Genomic DNA, 12,582 nt, shown 5'->3' with positions numbered 1-12,582 from the left:
AATTGCTTTAATAGAGATAAGTGTTACAAATAAAATAATATTAATAGTAACTAATTATTTAATAAAAATGTAGAAACTAACACATTATTAAGCTTAGAGTATATCACTTATAAAAAATAATATTTAATATTATATTATTCAATATATAATATTTATAAATATTAAATACTGTATTAATTAGTTTATCTTTTCATTTGAAACATTATTCAACAATTTTTATATTAATGTTATAACATTTAAGAAATTTGATGACAACTAAAATATTATTTATTTACTTGAATAATATGTTTAAATTAAAGCACATTTCTTGATATTATTGCTAATATATAATGTATAGGCATATAAAAATATAAAGTAATTAATGGCACATTAAGTAAAACATTAAAATTATTATTATTATAGTATTACTGTATAATTATTTACACCTACATTATTTTTAAATATTGAGTAAAATGTCAAGGGGCACTTTATGTAGTAAAATCATACATATTATTAATACTGTGTTTTTGAGAATTTTTTAAAATTTAAAATTTAATTATTTAATTTAAAAAAATAAAATCACAAATATCCTACATTTCATATAAATTGTTAATTTTCAGACAAACATAATTTGCCGTTTTTTAACATTTTTTTATTAATATTTATATCAAACAAATGTTTATATTAAACAGACTTAAAATTTGATTAAAATGAGGTTAAAATTACTTATCATAAGTTAATTAATCTTATATAAGATACAATTGTATCATACAAATAGTCCAAAAGTTTTTTTCTTTTAAAAAGTCACAAATACTGCAAATAGTTTGTGAAAAACATTATTTTAGTTGATATCACTATTAATGAACTGAATTTATCATTCAATTCACTATATTTTAAATCCTCTCTAAAATTTATTGACTTTAGTTATGTCTGTTTGTGTATAAATAGGCAGCTATTGATATAATAATAATAATAATAGTATTGTATAAAAATAATGATTAACTTTACAGAAACGTTGAAATAAATGTTGCATTTTATATCAATATATATATATATGCTAAACATTGTCATCACAAAACATTTTAGTTTATTAATATTTATTAAACTATTTTAGTATTAAACATAAGTATATTAAAGAGAGAGAGAGAGAGAGAGAGAGAGAGAGAGAGAGAGAGAGAGAGAGAGAGAGAGTAATTATTATTATTATTATTATTATTATTATTATTATTATTATTATTATTATTATTATTATTATTATTATTATTATTATTATTATTATTATTATTATTATTATTATTATTATTATTATTATTATTATTATTATTATTATTATTATTATTATTATTATTATTATTATTATTATTATTATTATTATGCACTGGTATTATACTGGTATTAAACAGTGTTGTACTTATTTACTAAATTGCATTCAATGAATATATACTGTTTGATGAAAAACATTAATTTTTATAGATTTTCTCATAAAATGTTTTTTGCTAATAATTGAGTCTCGAAAATAAACTTTGAAAATAAATATTACCTGAATTTATAATATATATAAATAATAAAATTCACATTTTTATAAATATAATTTTAATATATATTTGATATTTCTTTAATTTTTCAAATAGTGTTACAATAATTTATATAATGTTAATATATTTTATAAATAGATAATTCGGATTCATATCGATTTCTTGATTAATATTAATATATTTAACCCCAAAAATATGTTTTTCTCATATTTTGATCTCTAATTATTACTAATAACTCTGTTTGTTGTCATTTACATCAATATATTGTATTATTTAAATAAATTGAATAATGATATGCTATTTGAGAGCATTTTCTTCACTATTAATCACAGATCAAATATATTATATATTTACTTATCTTTGAGTATAACATCAACTTTATATACAGTATTAACTGTCTGAACACCAAAATGTCATTAACTTTCTATCTGTTGTTACCAACAGTTGTTATAATAATAATACAAAACATTGTATTTAATAATATTTATTTTTGACTGTATATTCAAATTACAGTAATTACTAATCTGTTGATCAATTGATTACTGATTAGTTATAGTAATAATTGATAAAAAATATGATAAAAATAATCAATTAATATTATTATTATAAAATTTTATTAAAAAATATATGTAAAAATGTAATTTCTTACCTAAATTGCGAAATATTTGCATTATTCATATAAATTCATTATTTTATTTTTAGCTCAATTCGTGATTTTATTAGAAAACTAGAAAATCTGATTAATTTTTGTTTAATTTATATTTATGCAAAATATACTGTACATATTTCAAGAATATGATTACCAATTGTAGTGAAAAATAAATAAATATAAATTATCTCATGTCATATAAATTACAATATTTACAATAAATATCTTATTTCCCAACCGATGAAATTATATAAAATCATTTTTTATTAACATTTTCAAGTCATGACTGTATGTTTTGTTTAGTAAAATAGGAAATCATTTTTATGTTTAAAATGATCGAAAGGAAAACAATTTTTAAATACAAAAATCAATATTCTAGTCGACGTCTCGATTCAATTATACAAAAAAATTTATTTTCAATCATAAGTACAGTATTATATATTTGTTTGATTTATTTCACTCAGTTTTTAATAACAATTTACTTAATGATTATTCAAATTAGAAAATAATATTTAAATCACATACAAAAATAACAATTAATTAGTAGTTAACTAATTTCTAATGTAATATACATTCGATAGTTTGTAATTAATTTACATTTCGGTAAAATATTACTTCTATGTATTAAAACTATGTAAACAATGTATGAAATTATAAAAAATGTTTAAAAAACTAAACCAAAAAATAGACAAAATGTATGATTAAATCATAAAATTAAAATCAAGTTATTTTGATAAATCTATTCATTTTGCAGACAATCTTATCTGAGGACGGGTTTTAATAAACCTTGATTTTGGCGTTAAATTTTTGGAAGCGGTCTCTTCTGACTTGTCTTCTGATGTCTTTTGCAACGAATCTTTCGATATCTCATCAATTTTGATATTTGATTGGCTCATAGGCCCATCAATTAGCTTCTGTACCATTGATGGTGATGTTGTTGATGATAGTGTGCTTACAGATGAAGATCTCTTTTTAAAGGGAACACTTGAAGGCATTCTAATTTCATCGCAATTCAATGAAACGGATGTACTATTGTTGGCCTCAGCCGTACCATCAAAGTTGATGAGATCTGTAATAGAGCTGCTGTTCCCCGGTATTGACATCGAGTCACTTAATGTTAAATCTTCTGAAAGTGTACTCAAGTCGCTAAAAGATGTCAATAATGTGTCGGAAATGTCAGTACCATTACGTATAGACTCAACACTTGTCACCGAATTGGTTCCATTAGTGATTTTTATGGCTCTAATAATTCCTCCGGCACTCAAGCCATCTGTAATTTCCGTACATGTCTTGTATTGTTCGGTATCGAGACAACTGTTGGCCTCATCTTCGGATAAACCGAATTCCATTAGAAACTTGTGGTGAGTTTCTCGTAGTTTAAGCCTAGAGTTCGCATCGTTGCCATCGATTTGAAGCGCCCTTTGAAATGACTGTTCGGCCGAACGAAACACTTTGGAGGCCAACATTACGCAACCTTTTCGGTAATAACCAGCGATGTGACTATCGTTAAGACCAATGGCAGTGTTAGCGTCGGACAAAGCTTTAGCCAATTTGTCCAACTGTTGGTAACAATAGGATCGGTTGACATAAAGTCTGAAGTCATTTGGATCAGATGTGATACAAGTAGTAAACATTGCCAGCGCTTCCCGATAGTGATGGTCGGCCATCAATTCAAGCGCACGCTTTATGTTCAACTTCTTGCGCGACGTCTTTAGCTTTTCAGTATTAATAGTCATTGTCGTTGTTGTTGTCGTTGTTGTCGATGACGTGAATTAAGTGATCACTTGATGGTCAACACGAGTGACGATTCAGTAATCAAACGGTTATTCAAGTGATTGACAATCAATGCGCCAAACGATCAGTCAATCAATGCATTGAAAAACACTATAAATTAATTTTCACACAAAACACGTGACACTCAATCATAACTCATATAAAGTGTTACAAAATTATAACTCATTTTATTTGTTGAGTTAAATACAAAATAATATATATTTGTAGTCAAAGGGTATCGTAATTATAGATATATTTGTCACACATTTTGTTATTATCACTGATTGATAGCAAACGAGATGTCGACACAAGTGTTGTGTTTGACTGACGTAAGTGTCGTGTGGTTTGAAAACCACTGACTTTTAGGTAAAAAATAATTAAATTGTTTTTAATTGATAACAAAAATCACATTTTATTTGTCATTCAATATCTATAGGATTGTTGATCGACGTGTTGCACGTGTCGGTCGCGCGTGTTTTGTGTTCATTGAATGTCCCGATTGTTTACAAAAACTAATCTGCGGTCACTTTGCTGGACAATGTGCGACAAATATTTGTTGACCACTTCGACAGCTATGCCGACAAAGTTTCCATCAATGGTCAACATATTGATTGTCTTCAACGAGGATGACCTCAACAGAAGTGGATTCGCCGGCAATAGAATTGGTCACATGTTTGTCATAATGAAGAATCACATTCACCAGTTGATCGGTTCCAACAAATATGTCATTTATAATCTCAAAACCGATGAAATCCGAGCCACCGATGCCTGGCATTTGTCCACAGCTTTGCTCATTACAGTCGGTGATCATTCAAGTGATTACTATTTAAACGTTACAAATGATAATTTTAATGGTCAACACATCAATTTAAGTCTAAAGGATCTGTTAATTGATCCTAAATCTGATAATGCTTTTGAATTTAATGACAACTATTTCAAGCAACTGATTAGTAATTATCTACAAACTGACTCCAATTGTGTTAATAATAGATCCAATGATAGACACAATATAATTGATACGAAAGTTTATTTGGTTACCAAAGAGTCAAATAATTTATTTGTTGAAAATAATAGACACATCTTTTCAAAGATCAGAGTAATTGATAACAGATCTAAATTAATGGATTCAAATGAGTCGGAATATGATTCAAAACTTGATGTGAATATTAATGCCAACTATGAAGACATACCATTTGATACTCAAACTTATTTCAATAGTTTGCAAACTAAAAAATTAGGCCATTGTCTGGCATTTACCACTTGTACGGACACAACAATGCATTTAATCGACTATTTTTCAGGAATCGATGGTTTTGTTGCCGTCGCTACTGAACAGACTAAAGGTCGCGGACGGACACAAAACGAATGGATTTCCCCGAAAGGTTGCGCTATGTTTACGGTTCAGATGGTTATCGATCACAAGTCAAACATTGGCAGTAAAATGGGATTTATTCAGCACTTGATGTCTATTGCTATTATTAATGGTATCACTTCTATTCCCGGTTACGAACAATTGGATTTAGCCATTAAATGGCCAAATGATATCTATTGGCGCAAAACAAGGACTAAAATTTCTGGTTTTATAGTTGAGTGTACTTTTAATGGCAATATGTTTAATGTTTTAATTGGTACCGGAATTAATGTTGACAACAAAGAACCATCAATTAGTGTTAATCATATTATTGATAATTACAATTCATATTCAGATCACAAATTAGCTCATCTGAGTTGTGAACAATTGATTGCCAGAACTCTAACACAACTCGAGATTCTTCTTGACATTTGCCAACAATTCAATGGACTAGAAGTGATAAAAAATTTATATAAAAAATTATGGATACATTCGGATCAAGTGATCAAACTTATAGACAACGACATCGAACGTAAGGTTAATGTTGAAGGTCTCGATGATGATGGCTATCTTCTTGTCAAAGATCTAAGTGATGGCACCATTTTATCACTACATCCAAACGGTAATAGGTTTGACTTAATGAGAAATCTAATTATACCACGAGTTTGTAATTAATGAAGTGATTAACGGATCGGACATCTTAATTGAATTAATCGTATATTATATATAAATTTTTATATATCTTATTTTTGGGATTTTTTCTTTAATAATAGTAATAATAATACTTAAGCGTATAAAACAATAACTATATATTTTTAATGATATAATAGAGAAAAAATTATTTTATTTTTGATAAGTTTTTCTATAAACTGTATGTCTTTCTCATGAACTCGAAATGAACTCTAAAATGTAATAAATGATTGTTTGGTTTCTTGAATTAAGAGAAAAACAACAAATTCCTAACAAAATAGCTTTACTTACTTTATATATATATTTTTGATTATGAATTGGGATTTTATATGTGTTTTTGAACAAAAGGCACAACAAAACAAATTTTTCCCCAAAAAACAAAATTGTGATTTTTTAGTTGTGATTTATTTGAATTAACTGTTGTTAAGCATATAATTTATTCATATGTTATCCTCAATTAATTTCTCTCTCTCTCTCTCCACCGATAATTAATGGACTTATTGTTATATTGTTGTGAACCTTGACTTTGTTGTACAATAACCCGGTGTATAATCTGGTAGTAGATATGAATAACGGGAATTATATATCGATTTTTTAAATTGTTTTTAACACTTATAATGATATTATAATCTAATTTCCATATTCAATAAGATCTCGATTTATATGTAAAGTTTGATACTGTAGTTTAGTTTTATATTTATTCATTTATTATAGTTGTTATTATTTGGTGTTTTTTGTTTGATATTTTATTTTTCTACAAATATTTTCTTAGATATAAAATTATTTTTATATAATATTATATGAATGGCTTAAAATTTAAAGATTGTTTTTTCTAAATAAAAATTAAATAAATAATTTGTATAAAAATTAATAATATTGGAATAAAAAGAAAATTTTTTATTTTGTTGAATGGTTTTATTATTATTAAAATTAGTGTATTTAGTATTTTTAAAGTATTGACCCAATATTTAAATAAAACAAAAAATTATAATAAAGCTCACATAAAATGTTGAAAATTTACACAAAAAATTGTTTTTCTCAAAACCTCACGAAATGGGGAACATTTCGTGAATTTAAATGCAATTTTAGTGACCAAACATTTTTCACAACAAACACACCATAACTTTGATTCTAACCGTAAGCTAATCAATGGTATGACCGGTAAAACTAATCACTTGTGGTTTAGTATGTTATTTAAAGCATCGTTAGTATTACTAGCGGTTGTATTTAGTATTGATTGGTAAATGACTGGTCCATATCTTTCACAACCACTTGTTATATGCAATGATAACTTTATGTGTTTTAAACGTGAATATGAAATGCTATAAATAATAACATAAACATTATATTTAAGTAACATATTATAAAATAGTATAAAACTATTTATAAAATGGTATATAAATTAAAGCCATATAAATTTTGTTTATAATATAAATTATGCAAATTTTTTAGTTATTTAAATATAATGAGTATTTTTTCTGTAAGCATATGATAATACAATTGGAGTAATATTTTATTTAATTGTCGGCTTATTATTTTTAATATCATAAGTTTCGGGCCACTAATAGTATAAATCATAGCCATAGACTATACAGATATAATTAATCATTAAAATTGATTTCCCAAATGAAATAACTGTTTTTCTCTAAATTGTCTTAAGGCTAGCCATATATCGGGTGCTTTCAAAAATATACTGTTTCTTGTGATTTATTGTAAGCCCAGACCTGCGATATTAATATCTTATATTAAGCCCATTTAGTACTGTATATATAGAAGATAATACTGAAAATTTCATTTAAAATTAAAAATCAGGTCATAAACACTAATATTGAACCAAATGATGAGATATATTAACATTAAACCACTTTTTAATAATTCATATATATATTGTTTATACCGCTTTAGGGCTATATTTGGCTAAAAGGTTTACCACTAGTTGTACACCTTATCTTTTAAGACCAATACAATACTATTAGTTTTGAATAAAATATATTAAAATATATTTATACGATATATTAAATAATATACAATAAATGGTTACTTGTTTTTAGACTTGAAAATGTATAAAAATTTCACTAATTTTAATATTTTATTTATTATTTGTTACTTGAAATCAATTATTTTTATTAGCTTCTCATATATGGATCTCACAAAATCTATCTCTATATATAATTTATTTTTAAATACATTTAATTGAAAACCATTTTTATCTATTATATTATGTTTTTAGAAAACGTTTTTTTGTGTTGACCTAATTTATAGATCAATTCATGAATTTTTAAATATAAAATATTAATTGTTTTCAAAACATTTGTGATAATAATGAAGTGCATTTAGTTGAGAAATATGTTTTAAAGTTAAAATTTAACTTAAATTTTATATATCTATGTAATTTTCCTCCCTCTCTCTCTCTCCCCTCAAACTCTTACAATTTAAATAATTTTTTATTAATATAAATTTTTATACTGAATGAAACTTAAAAATAATATATTGTTTTATTAATAACTACAATATATATATATATAAATATTACAATAACTACAAAACACATAAAAATAATTATATAATAAGTCATTTGTTTTCTATTATTATGATTAATATTAATGAATGAACTGAAAGTAAGACAAAATAACAAAGAAATGTTTATTTATTGTTTGTATTTATTTTTGTTTAATTCATAAAATAATGTATTTTTATATATACTGGACTCTAAACTAGAGTTTAATGTATAGATAAACGTATATTTTTATTACACTCTTTATAAGAGTTTATTAATAAATTTTATGATTTTTAAAGATCTTCAAAGTGTCAAACATTTTTGTCACAGTTGTAAACTTAATCTTATTATTGTCCCATTTATTAATAATTTTCATTTTTATTATAACTATATATTTATGTGACGGGTCTTCAATTTTTTAAAATTTAATATCTTGTTTAGAGACACAACTATTTATGTAATTTAGTTACTAAAATATGACATAAATTTATGTATTTTGATCTTAATTATTAAGATTAATAAGTTATAACAACCTAACACACACACACACAACTAATTTATTAAACCACAAATTTATTGTATATTTTGATATAAATCGGTACTATATAGATACAATGATTTTTTTAACAATAAATTGTTTAAAACGCTTTTAGATGATATTAAAATAAAAATAATTTTTCTCGTTTATAAAATATTTGCTATTTTTAGGTACTTTTCTGCATATAATTATATTTAAGATTATATTATAATATTGTATTGAAGAGCTTTTATATATCTATATCATAACAATAAGCTTCAAATGTATTAAACGATAGGATTTTATAAATTGCTTCTAAATATACACCAAAATTTATTGACTAAACATTAAGCCATAAAATGTTTATTATATTGAAATGTAGATATAAATACTATATAAATTTAAATATAGTATATATTTATATATATGGCAATATGTGTAATATTTTTAAATATTTTTTGCTGTTATTTTCAAACAGATAATGACATACATTATGACATATTTTAAACTCGATTTTTATGAGTCTATTATTCAATACATTATATCATTTCATATCTAACCAGTCATTCATTTATTCAATGTATGACCAGTTAGTCATTCAGTCACTTGAAAGATGCTTATCAGGCCTTTCCTATACACCAATGCATAATGTGTTTTGAATAAAATATTTTTCATATTATATAATAATATAATAAACTGTATATAATACCGGTATATAAAGTATTTATGACTTTGAATTTGTGAGGTCGAAGGGCTTACAAGTTGTTCACAATTTTTGCTGTCAAAACAATRTTTAGATATTATTAATACTTTTTCTCATAACCAACAATTATACAGTATATATGATATATTAATATATATATTTACATAATAACAGTGAGACCTAAACATATCTTCAATAACCCTATCCTTATTGTTGTTTGTTGTCATCCCTTTCCCTCCCTTCGCTGTAAAACAAAACTAAGCCATATATTCATCGTTTATTAGACTTTAAGTCTTATTTAAGTGGAGTATATCATAGATTAAAACAAAAGAAACTAATTTTCTATGAATTTAACCAAAAAGATCTCAAAGATTAGCTTTATATTTATAATCCACTATTAAAATGAATAAAATATTAATTTTATTTTATATGAAAGCAATTAATAAGTCAATGACTTTGTTTTTAATAATAAAAATAATAATATTGTTTTGTGTTGAAAGCAATTCATTGTATTTTGTAAATAATTCCCTGCAATCAATCCTTTAGTTTTTATAATATTATAATATTTAAATTTTCAAAAAACCACTGCATATAAATACAAAATGAAAAATATATTTTAAATTACTTTTTTATTATAAACTTCTAATAATAATAATAATAATATATGTTTGTATTACTATTAATACATCATGTTTACCATCATTATAGTAATAATTAGGAAAAAAGAGTTATCAATTTTGTTTTAAAGTATATACTATACAACAAAATCTGTAGAGAGAGAGAGAGAGAGAGAGAGAGAGAGAGAGAGAGAGAGAGAGAGAGAGAGAGAGAGAGAGAGAGAGAGAGAGAGAGAGAGAGAGAGAGAGAGAGAGAGAGAGAGAGAGAGAGAGTTGCAATGCAGACTTGTTTGTGTTTTATAGATTTGCACATAAGATATAAAAATGCATTTAATTTTAAATATTACTGTATATATTTTATATTTTATTATTATAACTCTTTTATACCTATAATTTGTTGAATAAATTGCTTTGAATTAATTGATGAATTGCTTTTATATGCCAACACAACTATAATCATAATGTTTGTTAACATATTTATATAACATATGATACAGTAATTTGTAAACCAAATGTCGATTTTTTATTATAGGTTTGGAAAACTGTTTTTTGTTGAGAGAGACTTATCATAGCATATAATACTATATTTTAATATCTGAGCGATTAATTCACATTACAAATGATGCTCTCATATGGAGTCATCCTTTGAAAATTGTATTGTAATTAATTATAACAATAATAATCATACAAAATATGATTAAGTAGTGATTTATAATGTTAAACGTTAGTTGTATGATGTGTTTGTTTGTCATTGAATAGCTGTCATGAATGTAAATATCAAATTAATTATAATAAAGCATGCAATTGTTTTGACTAATGTTATATAACAATATTATATACCTGTATATATATATAGTAAGTCATGTACAGTAGTACAATATATATTATATAACTAATGATTACACAGTTAATGACACTGTTGTTTACAACAATTTTGTTGATATTATTACAATATTTTTATGAGCTGGATATTAATTTTGATTAAATATGAATCTCATAATAATAACACAAACATTTCATAATTTATATGACAATAGTTTTTATTACATTATGATAATGATTGTCCTAACCATTTGAAACTCACTGTTCATTGAATTCAATGCTTTGATGTTAGTTTTATCATATATTAAAATATATAACTATTAAGTTATGAGTTAATGGTTTGCAATTAAATACGGCTTATTTTTAATTGTTTTTTATTGCTTTTAATATATTTTTTCTCGTCTATGAATCCCAAGAGAGTCTTATTTGTCTTATTATTATTATTATTGACTTTAATGAATGGTTAGCGCTTTCAATGAATGAGATGAAAGATATAGAGGATATGTATAGAGAAATGAAGAGAAAACCGAAACATTGAAACGAAAGAGTAGTTGTGAAGACATGAAGACATCTTTGAGTAAAATAGTTTAAAATTACGAAAAGCACGACATCTTAATCTAATAAGACATGACATCTCAGATGACATTTGTCTTTCAGATCCAATGATTGAGTGAATCTGTGAATTATGTCAGACATATGGTGTTAGTATCAAATGTCAGTCACCGCTAATATTAAATTATTATATAATATTTTGTATTATAAATATAATTTATAGACTGACTGTGAAAATAAAGTTAGTCAAAAGTTTGATAATAAATTGTAATGAGATTTAATATTAGATTTAAACTTTTAAATTTAACTTTATAGCAATTAATTGTAACACATTGTAGTGAATTGCGATTTTGATTCAAAATTAAACTTAATTTCATTATAAAACTTTTTATCTAATATGTTATATAGAAAAATAATCAGAGAAAATAAAATACAATATAAAAATTCAAAATAAATGCTATAATAGTTTTGCCAAATGTTTTCAGTAAGTATTATCTCTATAATAGTGATGTTTGTATAATATTATCAAATTGAGTGTATATTTGATTACATAAATCGTGGTATTGTTTAACGATAATCATCAAACACTTATATAACAAACACACATACATTATAATGCTTAACAATTTATTAATGCAATCACAACATGCAATGCTGTAAACAAAATTAAAATACAATGCAAATAAAATAAACATTAAAATCGATTATAAAAAAAGATAATCACTTTTTAAATATTGACATATTTTGATGAATTTGCAGTATTTAAAAAAGTTAATCGTTTGAAAATAAAACTATTTATTTAGCACATTATATGACATAATATTAACAATACTGACAACTCTTTGATCACTTTATTAACTCTTTGATTTATTTACCAGTTTTATCATTGAATTATTC

At 24.1% G+C, this 12,582-nt stretch overlaps 2 protein-coding genes across 2 annotated transcripts; one reads left to right on the top strand and one right to left on the bottom strand.

Moving 5' to 3' along the window:
• Positions 1-2,906: 2,906 nt before the first annotated feature.
• Positions 2,907-4,102, bottom strand: LOC128961674 (uncharacterized). The gene has a single exon (XM_054307933.1). The coding sequence runs from the start codon at positions 3,897-3,899 to the stop codon at positions 2,907-2,909; it is 993 nt and encodes a 330-aa protein (XP_054163908.1). The 5' UTR covers positions 3,900-4,102.
• A 126-nt stretch (positions 4,103-4,228) lies between these two features.
• LOC128960863 (uncharacterized) lies at positions 4,229-6,028 on the top strand. Its single transcript, XM_054307011.1, has 2 exons — positions 4,229-4,302; positions 4,373-6,028. Exon 2 carries the CDS (start codon positions 4,427-4,429, stop codon positions 5,960-5,962), a length of 1,536 nt encoding a protein of 511 aa, XP_054162986.1. The 5' UTR covers positions 4,229-4,302; positions 4,373-4,426; the 3' UTR covers positions 5,963-6,028.
• Positions 6,029-12,582: the final 6,554 nt, after the last annotated feature.

This window comes from Oppia nitens, unplaced genomic scaffold, assembly GCF_028296485.1.
Source record: "Oppia nitens isolate AA-2021 unplaced genomic scaffold, nextdenovo-longstitch-racon4-pilon3 scaffold5_pilon_pilon_pilon, whole genome shotgun sequence".
NCBI classification, from domain to species: domain Eukaryota; kingdom Metazoa; phylum Arthropoda; class Arachnida; order Sarcoptiformes; family Oppiidae; genus Oppia; species Oppia nitens.
Note: the sequence above shows the minus strand (reverse complement) of the source record. Positions and strands in the feature narration are given on the sequence as shown.